The sequence below is a fragment of the Triturus cristatus genome, chromosome 2_1, assembly GCF_964204655.1.
Source record: "Triturus cristatus chromosome 2_1, aTriCri1.1, whole genome shotgun sequence".
Taxonomy (NCBI): Eukaryota; Metazoa; Chordata; class Amphibia; order Caudata; family Salamandridae; genus Triturus; species Triturus cristatus.
In genome coordinates this window covers 20,010,289-20,034,883 of record NC_140581.1, presented here as the reverse complement: position 1 = coordinate 20,034,883, position 24,595 = coordinate 20,010,289, and the positions used below count along the sequence as shown (strand labels likewise).

The window sequence follows — 24,595 nt, the reverse complement described above, 5'->3', positions numbered from 1 at the left end:
ATGACAGTGCATTTCGGGCGACTGAGTGACACGTTTGTTGTGATCTGACCATTCATTGCAATGTATGCTAGTCAGTGACTATTCCAGTCCATACAAATGTATGCATTTCACCCAATTCCGATTCGCTCGTGATTGTTTCAAAACATTCACTGCTCCAGCCCAAGTGGGCATTATATGCAAACGTTCAAATAACTGGTTTGAACGACAATTACTTCTACTTGACAATTAAATCCATATAAATGTATTTCACTAAATTCCGATTCGCTCGTGATTATTTTCAAACCATTCTCTACTCCAGCCCTAGTGGGCATTGTATACAAATGTCCAAATTACTTTTACGAACGATAGTTAATTATACTTGATAGTCTAGTCACATATATGCATCTTCAGTCAACACTTCTTGCCCCAGTGGGCTTATCAGAGATACTCAATCTTCCATATGTCACCCGAATAGGACAGAGTGTGCATCTACAAGAAAAAACAAATAAATCAATCAACAATTGATCCAAAAAATTAAAGTAAGACTATACTTCCTGAAACTATGCAGTTTTAAAAATTCATAAAAACATTTTAAGCAATGACATTTAAACACGAGTTGCTGACTCTTGTTTCAAAAAATGCTGACCTGTGAAGATTCAAAACATAAACTTGTTCAATTCATCCCAAGTGCACCGCTAACTCTTCGTCACAGTTATGGCCTATCGGAGCCAAAGTACCATATTGGATTATAAGTTTTGACTCCAATCGTCTGAGGTCCTGTACTCTATTTCCTCCCCTCTCATTCATCCTTATTGTGTCAAGGACACAAAAACTCAGTAAATCACTGTTTTGATTGTGATGACTCAGGAAATGTCGTGCAACAGGGTATTGTTTATCGCCATGCTTGATGGCGCGAAGGTGTTCTAAAATTCTAATCTTGGCCTTATGTATGGTGCTGCCAATGTAGGCTTTTTTACAAGGACAAAACAGGGCATAGACGGCATAATCTGTGTTGCATGATGTATGTTTTAAAATCTTGTGGGGCTTGTTGTTTGGAGAAAGGATGCATTCCTTGCAGTTTTTGCTGTGTTTGCACGCCTTACACTTTCTGCAAGTGTAAAAGCCTTGTACCCCTAGAGTGTTGGTCTGTGTGGGTTCAATGGTTCTGCAGAGTGTATCCTTTAATGATTTCGCCTTTCTATATGTGATTTGTGGAAACATTTCCACACTTTTTGAAAGGTCACTGTCAGTGTGTAACACTGGCCAAAAAGTATTGAGGCTCTTGCGCAGATCCCTGGCTTGATTGTTAAAGGACGTAATGAACCTTATTTTCTCTGTTTCATCATCTTTTATTTCTTTTTCAGTCAGTAATGATTCTCTTGATCTTTTAGCTACTTCTATCTTTGCTTTGTTCACAGTGGAAACAGCCTTTTGCATGCACGCAGCTGTCACCCGAAACCTCTGCTAGACAGTATCCCTTTGGGAGAACTCTTGCGAGCCAAGCGCAATTGTAGCTCCCCGGAGGATTACGTAAAGGAAGAAGGAGTTATGACTCTGAGATTTCTGGAAAGAGGGTATTCAGAGACCACTGTGAACAAAGCAAAGATAGAAGTAGCTAAAAGATCAAGAGAATCATTACTGACTGAAAAAGAAATAAAAGATGATGAAACAGAGAAAATAAGGTTCATTACGTCCTTTAACAATCAAGCCAGGGATCTGCGCAAGAGCCTCAATACTTTTTGGCCAGTGTTACACACTGACAGTGACCTTTCAAAAAGTGTGGAAATGTTTCCACAAATCACATATAGAAAGGCGAAATCATTAAAGGATACACTCTGCAGAACCATTGAACCCACACAGACCAACACTCTAGGGGTACAAGGCTTTTACACTTGCAGAAAGTGTAAGGCGTGCAAACACAGCAAAAACTGCAAGGAATGCATCCTTTCTCCAAACAACAAGCCCCACAAGATTTTAAAACATACATCATGCAACACAGATTATGCCGTCTATGCCCTGTTTTGTCCTTGTAAAAAAGCCTACATTGGCAGCACCATACATAAGGCCAAGATTAGAATTTTAGAACACCTTCGCGCCATCAAGCATGGCGATAAACAATACCCTGTTGCACGACATTTCCTGAGTCATCACAATCAAAACAGTGATTTACTGAGTTTTTGTGTCCTTGACACAATAAGGATGAATGAGAGGGGAGGAAATAGAGTACAGGACCTCAGACGATTGGAGTCAAAACTTATAATCCAATATGGTACTTTGGCTCCGATAGGCCATAACTGTGACGAAGAGTTAGCGGTGCACTTGGGATGAATTGAACAAGTTTATGTTTTGAATCTTCACAGGTCAGCATTTTTTGAAACAAGAGTCAGCAACTCGTGTTTAAATGTCATTGCTTAAAATGTTTTTATGAATTTTTAAAACTGCATAGTTTCAGGAAGTATAGTCTTACTTTAATTTTTTGGATCAATTGTTGATTGATTTATTTGTTTTTTCTTGTAGATGCACACTCTGTCCTATTCGGGTGACATATGGAAGATTGAGTATCTCTGATAAGCCCACTGGGGCAAGAAGTGTTGACTGAAGATGCATATATGTGACTAGACTATCAAGTATAATTAACTATCGTTCGTAAAAGTAATTTGGACATTTGTATACAATGCCCACTAGGGCTGGAGTAGAGAATGGTTTGAAAATAATCACGAGCGAATCGGAATTTAGTGAAATACATTTATATGGATTTAATTGTCAAGTAGAAGTAATTGTCGTTCAAACCAGTTATTTGAACGTTTGCATATAATGCCCACTTGGGCTGGAGCAGTGAATGTTTTGAAACAATCACGAGCGAATCGGAATTGGGTGAAATGCATACATTTGTATGGACTGGAATAGTCACTGACTAGCATACATTGCAATGAATGGTCAGATCACAACAAACGTGTCACTCAGTCGCCCGAAATGCACTGTCATTGTTAACTTGTTAAAGTTGCTTTCAAGAAAAAAATGGCCTCGTGAAAGTAACGAGTAGCCTAAGAGTCTGTTTTCGTTGTTTATCAAAATAATCACATGACTATTTATTGCACTTCCTGTTTCACTTTGCTTTACTCGTGATCAAGGGAGTGTGATCCCGAAACGCGTAGAGTATTGTTTGCCTAATTTGCTCTCATTAAAAAGATCGTTTTGAAGCTCAATTGGTGTCCGTGGTTGCTGGGGATTCGGAAAAGGAGGAATTACAGCGTTGTCGGAATACGGAGAGGTTTGCCACCTCACTGCGGACCACCATCACAAGTGAGTAGGGGGAGGGCTAACGGTAGCGAGTTCGCTACCTTTGCGGTTTTTGATATATATATATATATATATATATATATATATATATATATATATATATATATATATATATATATATTCACTGAAAAAACCATAGGTTTCACACATGTTATAGTTAGCGGAAATTTTACTGATAAAAAACCAATGAAATTCCCCCGTTATAGTTAGTGCAGGCAACTATAACTCACGCGACCGCAATCCTCTGCTGATGCTAATACTGTATTTAGACACTTATTTGCCCATGTCTTCTTCCATACATCTCTAGCTATACATATATTACAAATATTTTTTTTTTCATAAAGACACATATGTCATCAGCAGAAGATTGCGGTCGCGTGAGTTATAGTTGCCTGCACTAACTATAACGGGGGAATTTCATTGGTTTTTTATCAGTAAAATTTCCGCTAACTATAACATGTGTGAAACCTATGGTTTTTTCAGTGAATTTGCAAGGTTTTTTAAATGCTAATTCCTAACTATAACGTGTGTGAAACCTATGGTTTTTTCAGTGAATTTGTACGTTTTTTTTAAATGCTAAGTTACTTTACGCCATTCGTGGCGTGCGCGCCCACTTAACGCAGTTCGTTCCGTGCGCGCACGGTGCGCTTCGCGCACCGTGCGCGCACAGTGAGCACGCGGTGCGCTTCGCGCACCACGCGCCCACTTTACGCAGTTAGTGCCGTGCACGCACGGTGGGCACGCGGTGCGCTACGCGCACCGCGTGCCCACGTTACGCTAGATGGGCCATGTACGCACGATGCGCTTCGCGCACCGTGCGCACATGGAGGACATATGATGCACTTCGTTTTGAAAGGTAATATTTTAATTTTTCGTATATATTAAAAGCCATGCACAAATGGTGCCCTTCGGGCACCATTTGCACACGGGGTGGAGAGAGTGTGGATAATTTTTTTTTTTATTATTTTTTTTTTAAATATTTTAGTTTAAATCATTATTAATAAGCCATGCACCAATTGCACACGGGGTGGGGAGAGTGTGTGTGGATAATTTTTTTTTTTTATAATTTTTTACCGTACGCCTACGGTAAGCGTAATCCGCGAAATTAGCGAAAAAATAAAAATTCCGTTTTTGGCCTTGGGGGATCTTTGGGGACTCCCTCAACATTGCTATGTGTGTGGGAGCTGTCTAAACAGCCCCTTTATATGTTTTTGGGCTTTATATTTTGAACATCACTCTCAGTGCGAGAGAGAAAATGGCGGCCGCCGCTTCCTGGTTTCGGCCGATTCGAATGTTTACTAAGATCTAAGAGCCAATCAGAATCGCGCTCGCGCACGCCACCGTACGCGTACGGTAAGCGTACCGTAAGCGCACCGTAAGCTGGCTCAGATATATATATTGATTTAAAGGCTATTTTCTCAGAATCTACTGAACAGATTTACACCAAACCTACAAAAGGCACTTCCTTGACCTGAGGACTACCTCTCTGCCAAATTTCTAGTAATTCTGTTCAGCCGTTCGGGCTGTAGCCCTGTCTAAAGGTCCTATGGAAAAATGCATGGGAAAAACGCGTTTTGGGACCCCCCTTTTATCTCAGCCCCCGCTTGACGTATCCCCCCGAGACTTTCAGGGTAGGAGCGGAGCATAGCGCCCCACTTATTTTGAAAAATTCGCGAGGATTCGTCGACCGGCGCCAAAGTTATTCAAAATAAAATGTTGCGGATTTCCTATGGAAACGTGGTCCTAACTATAACTACCTACTTGCGACCGCCAGTAGGTAATATATATATATATATATATATATATATATAAGCTGTTAGAACCTTGTTTCCATCGGAAGAGTGTTTTTGTTTTGACAATAACTTTTGTGCTGCTTTATGAATCTTCACAACGTGTTATAAACTTGTGCTACAGTCAGTTCAGCTAGTGTGTTAAAAGTTTGGAATGATCCATCAAGCGGGTGGTTGCGAAATAAGGGGGTTTCCCAAAACAATGCATTTTCCCATAGGGATTTTGAACATGACTAGAGCCTGAACCACTGAACGGAATCACGCCACATTTGGCGGAAAGCTAGATGTTGGTCCAGAAAGTGAGTTTTTTGCGATTTGGGCAAAATCCATCCCACTGGGGGTTAAAAGCATTTTTTAAATTCAATTTTGCTGCAAATTTTCATCTTTTAGAGGGAGTCTAAGTTTGGCCAAATCCTGGGGCATGCGGCGTTATCCTAATAAAGAAAGGAGGATCATGGGGCCCCCTCCATGGCTTTAGAAATGCCAGTGGGACCACCACCTCCCTGGGACAAACAATGATAACAATGTGGGGGGCCAACTCCTTAGGGCTTTCTTAAGATTGGGTGCGAGAGACAGCGAGGACCCCCACAGCCCCGGGGACCACCACCTCCCCCAGGACTTGCAGCACTTAATGCAAGGGGGCCACGCAGACTGCCCCCCGCAGTCCTGGAAACTACCACCTCCCTGAGGTATTCCCAAATATGGGTGTGGTAATTCAACTTGGCCCACTCACACCTCAGGGATCACCACCTTGCCAGTGCAAAATCCAAGAAAAGAGGATGGCCACAGGGTCCCCCTCATGGAGCCAATAATGGCCCTGGGGCCACCAGGGGCAGCTCCTGCTATGGTCCGGGGTGCCCATAGCGGGACATAGCATTTTACTTTGACTTGGTGGGAGCTTTGACAGCTCTTGCCAATTCAGAGCAAACACTCTGCTCTCAGCAAGTGGGAACTGTGTTCCTAGTGCTGAGAGATAAGGTGTCCTCTGTATCCCTGCTGACAGACATGTGGGCAAGGTAACAGATGAGAATTGCTTTGACACACAAGGAGCTGCATGTTTAGCAGTTCTCTGTGTATCAAACTTTGCCGGGTCCCGCAGGAGGCAGGGAGCTGGCAGGGGTTGTAAGGGCATTCAGGCTCCTTGTGTACTGGTACCGGAGGATGGGATCTGCCAGACTGAAATCGGACTAGGGAATGGGGCCACATGCCCCCCTTCCCTAACACAAGGAACAAATAAGAATACAAAGAAAAAAAAGAGATGTCCCAACAAGATGTCGGATGTCCCGCCCCTTTTCACCAACACTCTGCAAATATGACTCCTGGCTTACTACTGGTTAAAGGATTAAGTCCCCGTACCTCCTGAGGGTCCTACGGAGCCAATTATCCCTCCTGTTGCCTTCAGTAACTCCTACACAGTGGGATTGCTGAGAGGTTGTTGGAAGCCTGTCCCCTTTCTCCAACACTCTGCAAACACAACTCCTGGCACACCACTGGTTGGGGGATGAAGTCCCCTTGGATGGTGAGGGCCCTTGGGAGGCCAACAAGCCCTCCTGTTACCTTCAGTAAGTCTGCGTGATTCCTGAGAGCTGGTTGGAGACCCCGCTCCCTTTCTCCACCACTCTCCAAACACGACTACTAGTTGAAAAAAATAGAAATTCACTGAAAAAACTAAAGGTTACAGGAATTTTATAGTTAGGAAATAGAATGTGAAAAACAATCGAAATTCACTTAAAAACCAAATGTTACATGAACTTTATGATTAGGAAATAGAATTTAAATATACCTCACAAATTCACTGACAAAATCAAACGTTAAATGGATGTTATAGTTCGGCTCAGATTTCACTCTGCAGTTATAGTTAGTTGAGCTAACTATTACTTACGCCCCCCCAATGCACTGCTTATGACCTCACATATTACATCTCTCATTACATGGTCAGTGACATCACGTGACCTGGTCCTAAATACTTTCCCTGACCATATACATTTGGGACCTTTACCTGGTCAAGATCTGTTCTACATTCACAGTTGGTTACTTTTTTGTAGCTCAAAAATAGTCAATGCGGCAAGGTTGCAGGCTGTAGTTAATGAGGGCTCCATGAGTCAAGATCAATTCTCTATGAGGTCCTGCTGCCAAGGAGACTCAGCCAGGACCTCAGCAACAGCACTTGAAGGAACAGGGCAGATCTAGCTGCTTCTGGTAAGGTCGGCAGTTGCACAAAAGGCCTCTTCAGACTTGTCCCTGTGTGCCTGTGACTCAGGTCAGCCTAAGGACCGCTGGGGTCTACTTCTTTGTTCTGTGCACAAGATGGAGCCGGTCGAGACTTTTAGGGCTCATTATAGGTCACAGACAGGAAGTTCAGTTTTCTTCTGATCTTCAGTGAGTCCAGAAAGTGTTCTGAGGAGGATGCCAGGATATACAACATATATGCCTCGTACTTGCTTAAGGGGGGGTATAATCCTGGCCCGTCCCTAACTATTGGGATAGAAGTTCCCTGGAATAACCCTATGTACTTTTGCTGTAAGGGGAGTTTTGCCTGGAAAGGGGCTTCTGACTTCAGGATGATCAGGACTCCCAGGGTTTAATAGCCCTGGTCTGCCAGAGGTATGGGCGACTTCTTCAAGTAGCCACAATAGCGTCAACACTTGGTATAACCCAAGCAGATGGTGCCTTCCAGAAGGAGCCCTGATGGATGAAAAAGCTCCTAAATGGCAGCAAGGCTCCAGGGGGACAAAGAAGGTAGCGAATAGTGGCCGAACCTCCAGGTAACAGGAGAAAGCTGGAGAAGACTTGAACTACCAGGAACTTAAGCAAGAACTGGAAACAGACTATCTCAAGAAATATAAAGATACAGGGTCTGGAGCGAGAAACATACCCACAGGACTGACAAAGCACTGCAATGCATGAGGCAAAAGGAACTTATTCCTTTTATAATTCATAAAACAAGAAATTATGTGAAAATCAGAATGTTGCCATTAGGAATTGGGAAGCTTAGATTGTCAATATCCTCACTAGATGATTCTTGGAAGCAGGACTGGAGAAACAAAGGCAGCAAAAGTATCTCTCAACAGAACCAACCAGGGAGAAGAGCATCATCCCAGGAGTTTGTGCCAGGGGGCCGTGTCGTTTTGTGAAGAGAGCATTGCCACCCAGAAACACTCCCACAAAAGTTCCACTCAAACTCAAGCTGTTGTGCATCCAGCCCATTCAAAGCACATTTTGAAACAGTCATCATTAGGCCTGGTGCCAGCAGCAGCACATCATTTTCAGCAGCTCCTGTTTGCCAAACTGCAACCAATCTGAAAGTAACCCTCACATATAAAACCTCAAATGGTGAAACCCTCCTCAATTTGTGCCTGTGTGCCCAACCAGAAGTGAGGCCAGTGAAATTAGTTTCACCCTACTGCAAACCTGTTCTGGGTGAAGCTTCAACCCACTGGGGTTTGTGACTGCCTAACTCAGAGTACAAAAGACGGGGCCTGTCCAGGTGTCCATTGACATCTGCTTGTTTCAGGGGAGGCCCATTTGAAATAAATTAAGTCTGCAGGCACAGCTGAAATGTACATCCTACCAAAGGAACAAAAAAACACCCTACACCCAGGCCTTTGTCTCTTCACCTCATTCAGGGAAGGCACCAGCTGAGTGACAGGTGTAAGGCTCATGTAACCTAGCTTTCATGAGTTTTAGGCAAGGGAAATGAACCTTTCTAAAAGTTGTTTTCCTTATTATTTAATGTAAATATGACTTTTCCACTGGCCTGGTTAGTTATGGAATCATATTTAGAGCTTTTTGTTGACTTCAGTCCACAAGTAGATGGCAAATGCATACTTATTAGGTGGATCATTTGAATTGTCCAGAGCGTCACAGCAGGGCATCACTTTCTACCTCTCTTACTAATGGGTATCTTAGTGATGCTCTCAGCAGGGTCAGATGCATGCCCTTCTTAAGGATCACTGAATAAATCTAGCTGCTGCTAGCTGGGTCTGTTTCAAATTTGCAACTGGCAGCAGATGGTGCTTGTTCATGGAAAGAGGATGCTAATTCTGACACTGCAGCAGTAAGTTTTGTTAGGGCATCCTGCACCATGCTAGAATGTAGTGTTATCTCACTCAGTTGATGCTCAAGACATCATTCTGGCCCACTGGATAACATTTTGGCGATCAAGAGATGTTTCTAGGCTATTCGGAGATCAACAATGTGGCCCAGCTTACACTCCTGCAGGTTTCTTGTCATGCCAATAACACTGGTGGCTGCACCCTCAACATTCCTCCACCTACAAGTATTACCCTATCCTTTTCAAAACCAACCTGTTACCAAAATATGTGGTTACAGGTGTGGACTTACACAGCTGCACAACAAATGCTATGCCAGTGGTTATTACAGCAGCTAGGGCAGTACTGTCCATTATTAAATATAGTGGTTGTGGGGGGTGGGCACAGTGGGTGTGTGTGACCCAGGATGGTCATTAAGGTCTTCCTGTCAGGAATGTGTGCATTCCTGCAAGAGAGACCAAGGCGTTAGATCAGACAATATTCTACCAATGTCCAAAAAAGTGCTATAGTTTGAGTAACTTTCTAGTGTCTCTGGAGCAGGGTAATAGTGGTATAGGAGTAAGGGAAGGTGAGATAGTGAACACACTGCATTAGTGAAGAACTTTCACAGGAGAATCCCTCTGCATGTCAAGAGCCAATGGACGTGTAGTGGGGGATTTTAGGGTCAAGGCAGAAATGTCCTCTAAGAACAAATGGCATAATAAAGATTAACGTATCTGAACAATACAAATGGGAGTACAAATAAGGATGGAATGAATAGGAACAGAAAGACAGTGTGGAATCACCAGGAACTTCAGCGGAGATGGCAATAATAACCCCAGAATGAACCAGGAAAGGCTCTGAGACCCAGAAGCAGCCAGTAAACACACTTGTGAACAGGCAGCCACCCAACGTTCCTGGAGATCAGGAACAAGGCTGAGGGAAAACAATAGGATACAAAAGGAACAAGGAATACACAAGCTGGGAAAGGAACAAAAAGAACAAATGCGAACAATGGAATAGTGACACACTGAGAGATGTAGAGCAATACAACAAACAGAAAGTTGTTAGGTGCGATTTTGTTAGATATGAGCCTTCTTATGGGAACCAGCAAGTACAGTGTTAGCTCTAAATGACCCGGCCTGGCTGAAAATACTGTTCCTGACCATCTCAATGCAGGCCAGCAACCTACAACTGGTCCTCTACGGTCTCCAATCTTTCCATGTATTTCTTTGTGTATGCGGCACAATAAAATGGTTTTGCACTTGAGCCTCATTCCCTGTATTCTCCTTGATGGAATCCTTATGATCCCTCATGAGAAGGGATAATGCTTCCACTGAGGCTTGGGATTATGTTTCCTATAGAGGCATGGGCAGCACTGCAGATGGAGATGACAAGGATTTTCAGTGTCACCTCGAAATGAAGGAAACGGGTAATGTTGATATTTTTGTCATTGTAGTTGACATTATATATATTGCTATAGAATGCTCTTGTACATTGTAGCTTTGTCCTTGATGTCATTCAATATTTTCTGCACCATAGAAATGGAATGGCAGGAATTGTAAAGTTGTATGAATAAGGTATGCTGAGGAAACAATTGGTAATGAGGGAGGAAACTCTTGTCACAGACTGTTCTCTCTTTCACTATTCCTTTATTGTTTGTCGAAGGACATACAATCACTATTGTATGGTAGATATTATATTTCCTTATCATTTTTAGAGTTACATGTTTCTTCCAAGGTATAAGTGATTGCCTTGACATCTTGCTTGATTTTGATTGGTGTTAATGAGTAACACAATTTGAGTTTAGATGTAATACTTTCAGATACTGTGTTTTGTCTTCTATCATATTTGTAATTTGAGGAGGCTTCCATGTAGCGTATTGATAGGGAACATGAGGTTATTTTTTAGAATAATAGCAGCACAGTGGCTCTGGCCTATTGTGCCCCATTCTTTGGTGAGGTAGGTATGTATATTGTGATGTTGGGTGCGTATATTGCAATATTATTTTTTATAACCAATTTCTTAGCCACATTAAGTTCTGTATATTTTAAAAAAATGTGTAGTTTTGTAGTGGTGCATATTGGGTACTAAGCACTAGATGTAATGTTATGAGTTTCATGACCTTACTTAAGTAAATATTTACTACATGTCCTCTAGGTATGTTTTCTGTATGCAGCTTCTGCAGTTTGTCTGTTAATGTTTGATATCTCATGTCTTGTTGGGTTACCCATCGTGAAATCCCATTCAGAGGTACAAAGGCATGACAGGGTTTGTGACAATCACAAAATATGATGGGTAGTAGTTTGACCAGGTTGACTGAGGTAATTACCTCTGCCACCCTAACAGATGGAGGGTACCATTGAATACTTTATTCATGCCTAATGTCAAAAGGTAAACATTTTGACTCAGTCGATGCACTGAACTTTGTCCGTCTCAGGTTTGTCATGGTCAGTCTCAGCTTGTACCTAGGACACAGTATACTTCAGCCAAAGAAGCCATTCTGTTTCTTAGTGCCTTTTTATTTATACATTTTTTTAAATCTTATGTTCAGTTCTCTTATCTTGATATTTGGGAATTGATTGTGGTGCTGTTTGTAGTGATGTTTTTTACTGTTATAAAAGTGTTGGTATGGCTAAATACTTTAATTATTTTCCTAAGGTAAACCTGCTTTGTACCATATCTAACATGTTTTGACCCTGGTTTGAAATATGCAAACTTTGTATTAACCTGAACACTTTGTGGACTTATTCCTTTTGGTGGACATATATCTACTCCAAGTAATAACCCTTACAACACCAGAAATGTTAGTTAGATGACGTCCAGAAATTCATGGGAAAAAAACTCAGGCCCAAAGTAATGTTTCTAGGAGCAAAGTCACCTGGCCCAATGCAGCTGGCTTGAAGAAAGTAGAGGTATTGAGAAATTTGACAATTAAAACAAATACAATCTGTGATGATTGCCTAAATAAAGCTGTTAGTCTTAATTGCAACTCCAGCCCATTGGGCTATATTCCTGAATGTTAAGAAATCTATACCTCATTTTGAAGCTGAATTTGTGTCTAGATATAAGACGTATACAGCCATAACTCAGGAAGAAAATAGGTGCTTGCTTTTAATACATGGGCTAGTGAAATTAGCAGTTAATAAAAACATGCACCAAGAGCTTTAAATGCATTATAGCCAGGACGATTATGGCAGCCCTTCATGTGGATAAACAAGAACCCCTTTCCCACTCAACCTGTCTAATGATCTTATCAGTATCGAACAGCTTTGCCAAGGGCCATGGGTTATTTCTTGTAATACTCACCTCTCCATATTGAATATATTGGGGCTCATTACTGTGGCGGACGAACTTCAGTCTGTCTACCATCGTGTAGGGGACTGGACCCGCCCACCTATAAGGTGGCAGCCTTACACATGGAATTAGGATGCGACCGCCACCACGGCTAGCTACCTGCAACACCTGCAGCAATGTTAAAAATGCACCTTGTATATTTCCCTCACTACGTGCCAGGCACCATGCGGTGCCTGACACATGGTGCAGGGAAATGTAGGGGGCACCATAGGTGCCCCCCAAGTGTAGTAACGAACTGACCCTGCACGGGGGCCTGCAATGGGCTCCCATATTCACTCCCCGCCAGCCTGTCCATGGTGGGGGTACCACCTTGGAAAGGCTGACGGGGATCTAGCATCCTAATCCGGTGGGCGGTGCCTCCTAGGCACTGCCACCATTCTGAGGATGCGGGTGGTCCGATAGGCAATCATAACAATTGCCTCTGTCGGACCCGTGGCTTACCGCTCACCGGCACACTGCCCGCCATCACAATCTGGCGGGCGGTAATTAGCCTTAAGATGGCCGTGAACCCACCACCGACAGCCTGCCGGTCACGGGTTCACCACCATCGCAATCAGGCCCATTGTGTTCATAATGCTGACACTCTTAAAATCATTCATGGAAGTAATTGAAGTTGAAATACTCTGCTTGTGTGATAGCTTTAGGGAAATTTGACGAGTTTCAAAACTGTAGACTATGCCAACATGGACCACCGAAAAGGCAATGGGACTTAAATGTTACTTTTAGCAGAGAATATTCATCTGAATATTTTGATAAACTATTCTGTTGATAAACTATTTCTGTTGCACCTACGCAGACGACCTCGCCCCTCTGAAGACCCCGCCTAGCAGACCCGGCAGCAAGAAAGCCCCATGGTTCACCGACGAACTCAAGAGCTCCAAGAAGAACTGCCGCGCCCTCGAGAAAGCCTGGCGCAGAACAACATGACTGCCCTCAAGCTCGCCACCCGAAAACACCACCAACTGATCCACGCCACCAAGAAAACTGCATTCAAGGAACGACTGGACAACAACTCCCACAACAGCAAGGAACTCTTCAACATCATTAAAGAGCTCTCCAACCCCAACGCCGGAAACAACAACATCACCCCTTCACAAGACCTCTGCAACTCCCTCGCCTCCTACTTCCACAACAAGATCGCGGACATACACAACAGCTTCAGCACTCAACCGACGCACGCCATGACTGAACCACCACCCCCCACCACAACCCTCCGTGCCTGGACCCCGATCAGCACCGAAGACACCGTCCGCACGATGAACTCCATCCACTCCGGATCCCCGACCGACCCCTGCCCTCACCACGTCTTCAACAAGGCCGACGCTGTCATCGCACCCTACCTGCGGGACATCATCAACACCTCCTTCGACACCGCTACCTTCCCAGAGAGCTGGAAGCATGCCGAACTCAGCGCTCTACTAAAGAAGCCATCAGCTGACCCAACCGACCTCAAGAGCTACCGCCCCATCTCGCTGCTCCCGTTCCCTGCAAAAGTCATCGAGGAGACCGTCAACAAGCAGCTGGCCGCCTTCCTCGAGACGAACAGATCCCTCGACCTCTCGCAGTCTGGTTTCCGGGCCAACTACAGCACCGAGACCGCCCTGATCGCAGCCACCGATGACATCCGAGCCCTGCTCGACAACTGAGAAACAGCGGCCCTCATCCTCCTAGACCTCTCCGCGGCCTTTGACACTGTCTGCCACCGTACCCTAGTGCAGCGCCTCAGCAACGTCGGAATCCAGGAGAAGGCACTGGAATGGATCATCTCGTTCCTTGCCGGAAGGACACAGAGAGTCTGCCTCCCCCGTTCAGATCAGAGGCCACCGAAGTCATCTGCGGCATTCCTCAAGGCTCCTCGCTCAGCCCAACCCTCTTCAACGTCTACATGAGCCCCCTCGCAGCCATCGCACATCAACACAACCTCAACATCATCTCCTACGCCAACGACACCCAGCTGATCCTCTCCCTCACCAACGACCCCGCCACCGCCAGAGCCAACCCACACGAAGGGATGACAGACGTAGCCAAGTGGATGATGAACAGCCGCCTGAAACTGAACTCGGACAAGACGGAAGTCCTCATCCTGGGATCTTCACCCTCCACCTGGGACGACTCCTGGTGGCCCCCCGCCCTGGGCAGCGCACCCAAACCAACAGACCACGCACGCAACCTGGGCTTCATCCTGGACTCCTCCCTCTCTATGACCAGACAAGTCAACGCCGTCTCCTCGTCGTGCTTCAACATCCTGCGCATGCTATGTAAGATCTTCCGGTGGATCCCCACTGAGACCAGGAAGACGGTCACCCAGGCCCTCGTCACCAGCCGTCTGGACTACGGCAACTCCCTCTACGCCGGAACCACCGCCAAACTCCAGAAGAGACTCCAGCGGATTCAGAACGCCTCAGCACGACTCATCCTGGACATCCCCCGTCGCAGCCACATCTCCGGACACCTGAGAGATCTGCACTGGCTTCCGGTCAAAGAGAATCACCTTCCGTCTCCTCACCCACGCACACACAGCCCTACACAACCAAGGCCCAGGATACCTCAACAGCCGCCTCAACTTCTACGCTCCCACACACCAGCTTCAATCGACCCGCCACGCCCTCGCCGCCGTCCCCCGCATCCGAAGAGCCACCACAGGAGGAAGGTCCTTCTCCTACCTGGCCGCCAAGACTTGGAACTCCCTCCAAGACCCACCTCCGCCTGACTCAGGACCACCTTGCCTTCAGGAAGCAGCTCAAGACCTGGCTGTTCGAGCAGTAGCGGACCCCCCCCCCTAGCGCCTTGAGACCCTCCGGGTGAGTAGTGCGCTATATAAATGCTTTGATTGATTGATTGATTGACCTTAAGGTTGTGCAAAAGAAGCCAGAGAGTACCTATGGGAATCTGGACCTTCCTATGTTGGCCCTGTGAGAAGTTGGCCTGGCATATGCTGGTCACTAGTTATAGTGGCCACCTTGTACCAGTCCAATTCGACTCTTATGGTGATAGGTTTAAAAGACAACCTTTAATGAAAGCTATCCTAGTGGTAGCTGTGGAGAGCAGCCTTCAGGCTAAGTCTTGAAGGAGTGTTAAGCTTATTGTTTTACCATAGATAACCTCTTGAATGACCAAATGAAAGAGTAGTCCACACAGGTATATATATAAAATATATGTATTTATTCTAGACAGAATACCACAAGTCTCTTTATGAGGCTAGAGGTATAGTTACAATTCAAACAAGCATTTATAGATACAATAAATAGCACTGGAATCACAGGGCCCCAGGGGGGGACCAAACCATATATTAAAAAAGTGGTATAAGAACCACGACAAATCTACAGACAATGCCTAGGGCATTTAGGATCGCTGGCCCCTTAAGAATCCACCCCAGGTGATGAGGAAGGGGACCCACGGGAGGCGCGTGCAGTGGAAATAGCTGCTATCGGGATCTCCATTACAGCCTATGGAGAATGTCGCGGTTTGATTTTAAAAGATTAGGGACACTTCTAGCAGGAGTTCAAAGTCAAGGGCTTAGAGTTAAGCCTTTGAGGAGCCCACTACCACGAGAGTACCGAGGTACCACTGTTACCTGCCCCAGGGAAGCCGGGTGCATAGGTCGTTTTCGATGTCGGGTCGCGGGCTGATTTTCAATGGGAAAATGTACAAAACTGCTGCTAGCCAAAAGCGTCGATGATGTCGTGAAGAATGAAGTTGTAGATCTTGTAGAGAGGAACCTGAAAGCAGAGGGGACAGAGTCTGGGTCACGGCACAGTGACCAGGGAGCTCAAAGGAAAGAGCCCTTCAGTGTCGGGTGCTTCAAGTGGAAAGAGGTGTAGCTTGGATCTGCAGTCACGGGCTTCGGGAGGCTTCAAGGAAGGCCAGCTTTTGGACAGCAACTGTCCCACGCCAGATAAGGGTCCCTGCAGTGTTAGTGTCCGGATTGGATCCACTAAGCCTTGGCAACTGCAACACACACAAGATGAACAAATCAGCTACTGATGCAGACCCACGAGGTCTGTGAGAGGTCTCTTTTGGAGAGACTGTAGAGCAGGCCTGGAGCAACTAGGGGAACTCTTAAATGTCGAGATTGACCTCGGCTAGGGCCCACCAGTTGAAAGACAAGGGACTGCAGGTGGCAGCAATTTGGAGTGTGAAAAACGGAGCCCACGGGCCACCGGAGGGAGCTAGGGCGCTGATCTTTGGCACAATTGCTGCTGAGTAGTTGACTCAATCATGGGCCAAAGCACAACTTCCCCACTGGTCAGGGTCGTGTGCTATGCAAGAGGTGGCTGGTGTCCTGGGGTATTGGGAATCTCGGCACCCATGCGGTCCATGGTGCTCAGACTTGCTGTGCACACTCACTGGCCTCTGTGATGCTTGGGAAACCCACCTCAAGGTTGCTGGAGGTCGACGAAGTCTGGGGGAGCAGCAAAGTTCCAACCAGGTCAATTGCAGTGTTTCAGGTGCCTGCCAAGCAGGGGGGTAACTCCTTTACCCCAAGGGAGATTTCTTCAGTCAGCTGGGCAGCAGCTCGTCGAAGGTCAAGTCTGTGAAGTCCAAGATTAATCTGAGGCTCTGGGGCATCGTTATTCACCTTTATCCCCAAGATTAGGGGAGTGTCCAGAGTAGTGTCCACCAATGAGTGGTGAGGCGGGAAAGGGTGGCTACACCCTCTCCCCTTTGTGTGTTTCCCACCTGGGTGAGGGGCAGGATGCCCCTGAACCGGTTCCAGGCAGTGTATGCAGAATGTAGGCGCTGTAGCAGCCTACGTGCAACTCTGAAAGGCATCCTATGGTGCACCCACCTAGTTCCAATTCACATATCCTGTCTGGGGAGGTGCTGGCACCTCCCTGTCACAGGAGCCCTATTGTCCAGCTGTCGAGGCTGGGGTGTTCCCCAGCAACAGGCAGTCAGAGACGTGTGGGTGGCTGGTAGCATCCATTTTGTACTGCGTGTGCACTTTTAAATTGGTGTCTAAATTCTGCCGCTTTTCCCATATCGCCCCTCTAGCAGGGGGGAATCATATCCTCATGCCCATGGCTGGACTGGGGGTATGATTCCTACATGTTTGACATCAAACACGATATGGTTCTGTGTAGCCATTCTCAAGTTATCACGTTATCGCGATAGACTTATAATGCGGTTAAGAGTATATGGTATGGCTACACTACAAACAACCCAGCAATGGTTTTACAAAGGTTGCAGAGGGGCCCTACTCAGGTAGGGGTCCCCCCTCACACATACCTCAGCACCCTGCCTTGTAGGATTACCAAGGCATGCTATAGGGGTGACCTATGAGAGTATATGTGTTGTAAATAGGTGGGTACCTGTATCCCTGTAAGGGGTGCAAGCACCACCTTACCCAGACTACAGTAGTGGTCTGGTGGTGTCAGTTGGTATGGCTGTCCCAGGGTGGCACAATAAGTGCTGCAGCCCTGGTAGGCCTCTGAGGTACCCATGCCCTGGGTACCTAGGGTACCATCAACAAGGAGCTGACAGGGTATCCTCAGTATCCAATTGGGTTGTACCTAGGGTACTCACATCGTTTTAGGGAGGAAGCAGATAGGCTGGGGTCCTGGATAGCAGGATCCTAGCCAGACTAGTCAAAAACCATCCAAACACCAGGCAAAATGTTGGGGGCAACCATATAGTCAGATTCCACCTTCGTACATAACCCACCCCAAACGAAAGGAGATAAGGCTAACCTTGTCCAGATAAGCATTTATTTCCTGAGTGGCCATATAAGGAAGAGCCTGCACTAGCATGGTTGCTCCCTGTCTCATGGTCCACTTGGGAAATCCTACCCCAAGGGGTTTTAGAGTTTCTCCAAAGTCTAGGGAAATTACCTGTATTGGGTTTTGGTACAGAAGCAGGCTGGTGGGGTGTCTGAGTCTAAGTGAGGCCCTATTTGGGGTGGTCTCAACCTCCTCAGGTCACTGGTCACCATGGAAGCCTTTCTGTCCATGACTGTGTCATATCTGGCCCTAAGGGTCAACCTCTGGCTGCCTACTGCTGGGGGTTGGGTCCCTCTGGTTGGAATAGTGGAGGGCACTGGAAGGTTTGGGGCAACTGTACTCCAGGTTTCCCTGTGCCCAACAAAGTCCATCTGGGGGGTACCTGTACCTAGGGGTAAGGGGGATCCCTCAGTTTGTAGAGGAATATTCACCTGGCTAGAACTACTCTGCTGGGTGTCCCTAATCTGCTGATGAGGGGGTTCTTCTTGACAGGGGCCCATTAAGGGTCCCCTGACCTCCCTGACCTCCCTGACCTCTGCAGCCCTGGGCTGACTGAGGCAGGGTAGAGAGGGGCAGGATACCTGCTCCAGACTGGGTACCACCTTGGAAGGATCCCCTGCCATCAGAGCTGTGGCCAGGACAGGCCTAACCACTTCAGGGGTAGTTACTTCACAAGGGGCAGGATCAGTTCCCTTAGAAAGCTGACCTTACCTTTAGTCTGGTGGGGGGAGGACTGTTCCTCACGTCCTATGCTCTCTGTTTGGGTGGAGTGATCCATAGTTTCGGGCTTCATTCCCCTTAATTTCTCCTGGGGTGGAGGTGAGGCCCTCAGGGTCTCCTCCACTCTCCCAGAGATGCCTAACATTTTTAAATGGGCCTTGTGATCCACCTCAGCCCAGGCTGAGATTTCCAGATCATTCCCCAGTAGACAATCTACAGGCAAGTTTGGGGACACTGCCACTCTCTTTGGGCCAGTGACCCCTCCCCAGCTGAGATTTACCACTGCCATGGGATGGTCTGTCCTAATTCCATCAATATTGGTCACCTGGTAGCTAAACTGAGGTAAAAGCTGTTGTAGGGGCACTAGTTTCCTTGTCACCATGGTGACACTAGCCCCTGTGTCCCTATAGGCCACAGCCTTCTGACCATTGATCATAGGCTCTTGTCTGTACCTGCCCAGGATACTGGGAGTCATGGTAAAGTTGACAAACCCCATGCCACCATCACAGACTAGAGTTGCTTGTGTAGGGGACCTGGCTAGGTCAGAGTCCACCTGAGTTCCCCAAGAAAGCCCAACTAGGTTTTTGGGTACACTTCCACCACCTGGGGGATTACTACTAGTAGTAACAGGAGGTGTTGGAGCTGCAATGGGAGGAACATTTTCTTTATTGCCATTCTTTGGACAACTGGTGAAGTGCTGGGTATTTTAAGCCCAGCGGTGCAGGGGAACACACCCTATGACTTCGGGGTTCTTCCTGTTTCAGACCTACAGAAACACAGAGTCTTCTGGGTGAAGTCAAAGATCACTGCGTGTATGTTCTCAGGAGACTGCTAAAAATCACAGAAACAGGCTTCTCCTTAAATACAAAAATATCGTGCTTCAGGCACACATTCCTTGGTTTACGATATGGCCATTACATGTATACATTACAAACGAAAAGGCAGAGTCATGATGACCATCCCACATTCCAGTTAAGCCAGCCCGCAATTATTTACCCAGCAAGGCTCAGATCCCACATCAGATATCGATAGGCCCCAATAAACATGAGCATCTCCTGTTTGGAAAACAAGCCATAAAGCAGGAACAGTCAGGTGTGAAAGAGATTAGCTGGAGGCTCGTGTTTGATGTAAAGGCTTTATGGTGTGTCAAGCCCTGATGCTAATCACAGGTGGCCGGGGGACGGGGAGCTCGTGAGACCGGACTGACCTGGGGCAGCGGAGCCAAGCTGCCCAGGTCACAGAGAAGTCAAAGGAAGGTACATGTGCTCTAAAGGCCCGTATTTACTTCATAATAGGTAGCCTATGTGAGGGCAACCATAAGATGGCCACTGCTCCAAGATGGAACCCACGTAGTGATGTATAATAGCGTATACACAGTGCATTCATAGCTAAAACGTTACACAAAGCACTTGTACATACCGCATTGACCATTCGCGGTTCGCTAATACCGGGATAGACAGGGGTAGGGCCCTGCCTCCTACGCGGTCCCAAATTCTAAAGTACGACAGACCCTCCTTTTGCCCTTACATAGGCAATAACTATACTCATTTCAATCCGAGTCTAGGTCAATATTCACGAAGTCATGGAGATGTTGCTGTAGCATCATCCTATTACTTAGCTCGTCCCTCGATACAGGTTTCCTTACACATAATGTAGCACAGAGGCCACATATCGCAGGAGCACACTGTATGCACAGACAGAACAGGAAAAGGATGGCTAAGATCATTCCAATGACCATCAGAACTTTCCAACCCCAGGCAGATATCAGTTCCCAGAACCACCCCACCAGTGACCAATCTCATTTATCCACGTGTATGGACTCAGATATTTTATGCAGTTTGGAGATGGCTTGATAAACTGTTGGAGCGTTGTCTGGTATGAAAATGCAACAACTAGATTGGATAACCTTACATACCCCACCGCGGTCTGCAAGTATGACGTCTAGAACCATGCGGTTCTGCAAAGTCATGAGGCGATCCGCTTGGAGCTCAGCTGTCAAATTACCAAGGGCACCAGCCGTAACATTAACAGTGGATTCAACCACACAAGTCAGTTGTCTCAGGTTCCTACTATTGACCATAGGTCCCCAAACGGCAAGAAACCCAAGAAGAAGTCTCCTGCTTCCTGACCGGCAGTATCCTCCTTACTAATCACGCCTCTCACAACTCTGGTCTTGTGATAGTCAGAGGCAGCAGTAAATGTCGGCGGTAGCAGATTTGCAATATAACATGTGCCCGAGAAATCAGGGGGCAACCATGTATATGCTCGGTCATTGCATACAAAATATGTACCCTTGGCAGCCAGAAACGCAGGGGAAAACTGTGATGGGAAAGTGTACATTTCAGTACAGTCACTTCTCCCCAGTTGAGCTCTAGGATTCTGACCATTACCTTGCAAACAGAACCGACCTATGTGGGGTACAACCCAGATTGGGGATGAAATATTTCGCTGTCTTTCACCCAGACTAATACTATACCCCGTCGCGTTCCACCCTACATAAGCTCTCAATTCTTCCTTGGGAATAGATGAGTATGCATCGATATCTCTGCTCATATCGGCAACTCCTTTCATTAAGGCTTTATTATTGGTGCTAGGTCTGATGGAACGCGGTTGTCGCGGGGAGTAAGCATCTAGGGCAAAGAGAAACATGGTCTGGAATGCCCATGACGATCCATTGTAACTAAACGGCAGCACTAGATATGGAATACCCTTGTTAATGGTATGTGGCATTAAACCACACACCCAGCAATTGGTTGTATTCATGACTAGTTGGTGCTGGTGTAGGAGCTGAATAAACGAGTTGTTTACAAACTCAGACCGTCTAGCTTGTTCATGTTCAGGCAAAGGGTGAAAAGAGTGTAAGGAGACAGTAGAAGGAGGTATAGGCTGTACAGTGGGCGTAATGGGCTCTTGAGAGGAGAAGAATACAAATCCTACAGTAAACACTACCATACTACATAGTATAAACAGGCATAAAAATACAAAACATTTGCTTTTCATTATTTTACATATTCTTGCTTTAAAGTTCATTTCCTCAGCGGGTCTCTCCATCTTAAAAAACTCCATCCTCTAATCGTGCCGCTCGCGGCGGGTGAGTTTCTTCTGCTAAGGAGTACGCCTGTCAGTCCAGGGAACGCCCTAGACCAACCAGAACCGTTGACCTAACGTCTCCGGCCTGTACCCCAAAGTCTTGGCACCGCAACCCTGCGGCTGAACCCGGATGGTGGTTCGAAAAACAAAAATCAAGAAAGTCCTTCAGATGGGAGAGCTATGGTATCAAAAACAAAAAGGTGAGGAAAAGAATATTTATTTGTCCATAGGCCTTGGTCTCAGATTGTAGTGGAGACGGCCAGGTACTGTTTGATCTTGAAACAAGAGTTCAGGCTCGGTAGTGTCCAATCGAATTGACGGTGGCACAGTTTCTTGCAAAATGTCGTCACTCTGTTGTGCTGAAGTTGTGCCTTTTATGCGTGCATCACTGAATGGTACAAAACGAGGTACAGTGTCTGTTTCAGAGTCAGCGATACCCTCCTGGACCCACTGGTCATACGGCAGAGGCAAAGGGATCCTTTTCACGTGGGCGCCGTGGATCCAGTTCTTCTTCCCCTTTACTCGAACAGCTGATCGTGTAGATAGGAGTACGAGATGAGGGCCGATCCAACGAGGCTCATCGTTGCTCTTGCGCTGGAAATTTTTCACCAAGACCCACGTGCCAGGGTCGATAGGGTGTCCTGGAGCCTCAGAGGCCGGGGGGAGAGTATCATGCACCTGTTGGTGTAAAACAAGCAGTTTAACCGTCAAATCATACAAGTAATCAAGCAGTACTGGATGCTCGATTTCACTGAATTTCGTAGGTCTTGGCACACCCCATACATTGGCCGGGCGGCCAAAAACTACCTCATAAGGACTAAGTCCCACTCGTGACTGCACGGTCATTCTTGTGGATAGGAGTGCTAAAGGCAGAGCGTCAGGCCATTTAAGACCGGTGCTCGCCTGGATTTTGGCCAATTTAAGTTTTAGAGCGCCGTTGTAGCGCTCTACTAATCCAGCTGATTGGGGGTGATTTGCAGCATGAAATTTTTGCTTTATACCTAGTCCCTCACACACATTCTTCATCACTTTACCCACAAACTCACTCCCATTATCACTCCACACCATTCTTGGCATTCCAAACCTGGGGAAAAATTATTTCACAAGGGCTTTGGCTGTGGATAGAGCAGTATTATCTTTTAGGGGATAGGCCTCTATCCATTTTGAAAAAGCGCAAACAACCACCAATACATAGTTCAGGTTGTTGCACCTTTCCATGTGAATAAAATCTAGCTGCAAAACTTCAAATGGATGTGATGGAGGCGCAAAATGACCAGCTGGAGTTGGGGTTCCCCTACCAGGGTTGTACTTCAAGCACACCATACAATTCTTGACCACATTCTCTGCACACTTGGGAATTCCAGCATTCTGCCATACTGGAGCCAATAACTTACAGATTCCTTTCGTACTGATATGTGCCATTCCGTGTGCCATCGTGACCACTGGAAGCACATATGCATCAGGTAACAACCATCGCCTATGTTCTGACAAATCAACCCAACAACCATTCTCATCCAACTTACCCATACTTTCTCTCCACTTGCTCAACTCTTTCTCTGTGGCTTCAGCTTGAAGGGACTTTACACTTTCTATTGTGTTTTCACACATTCCAACATCACCAACCCATCTTGCAGGGCCTGCAACATACATTCGAGTCTTCACATCTTTTGCTGTTTCTTTCGCGACTTCATCAACAAACGCATTACCACGACCAACATCATCAGTGATTTTCTTGTGCGCACTGCATTTCATAATCGCAACTTGCAACGGTAGGGTCAGTGACTCAAGGAGATCATTCACCAACTTGCCATTCTGAATCTTAGCTCCATGCGAAGTCAGGAACCCACGTTCCTTCCATAATCGCCCAAAACTGTGGGCCACGCCAAAGGCGTACTGGCTATCCGTATATATGTTCACTCTCATTCCTTCAGACAACACGCATGCTCTCGTAAGGGCAATCAATTCTGCTGCTTGAGCCGAATTTTGTGGCACACGTGCAGTTTCCACGATCGTGTGCAAAGTAGTGATAGCATATGCAGCAGTTGTATCACCATTCGGGAGCTTGAACCACGAACCATCCACCCATAAGGTACCATCACACTCAGTCAGGGGAGTATCTTTGAGATCTACTCTCCCTTTCGTCTCTTCTTCTGTTCTGAACAGACAATCATGTTGCTCAATCTCATCTAGATCTATTGGAATTGGCAATAATGTAGCTGGATTCAACGTGTTGCATCTCTTTATGTGTATGTGATTTGCTAACAGTGTCAGCTCATATCCAGATAATCGCGCACTAGTTAAGTGCTGCGTCTTGGTCCTGTTTAACAATGTGTCCACAGCATGTGGAACCATAACAATCAATGTATTATCCATTACTAGTCAGCAGACTGTCGAATAGACATAGCTGCGGCAGCTGTGGATCTCAGACAACTTGGCAATGCCCTCGCTACAGGGTCCAAGGTTGATGAAAAATATGCGCATGGGCGCGGTCTGTCGCCAAAAAACTGTGTTAACACTGATAATGCGCAACCATCTTTCTCGTGAACATACAATGTAAAAGGCTTGCTGTAGTCAGGGGTACCCAACACAGGAGCTGAACATAATGCAT

At 46.2% G+C, this 24,595-nt stretch overlaps 1 protein-coding gene across 1 annotated transcript in view; it reads right to left on the bottom strand.

The window, feature by feature from the left end:
* Nucleotides 1-386: 386 nt before the first annotated feature.
* Nucleotides 387-24,595, bottom strand: part of LOC146863626 (extracellular calcium-sensing receptor-like) — an 87,862-nt gene continuing 63,653 nt past the window's right edge. The window contains exon 4 of the mRNA XM_085636643.1: nt 387-468. Within this exon, the coding sequence (XP_085492769.1) occupies nt 387-468 (82 nt within the window). The remainder of the gene's footprint in view (nt 469-24,595) is intronic.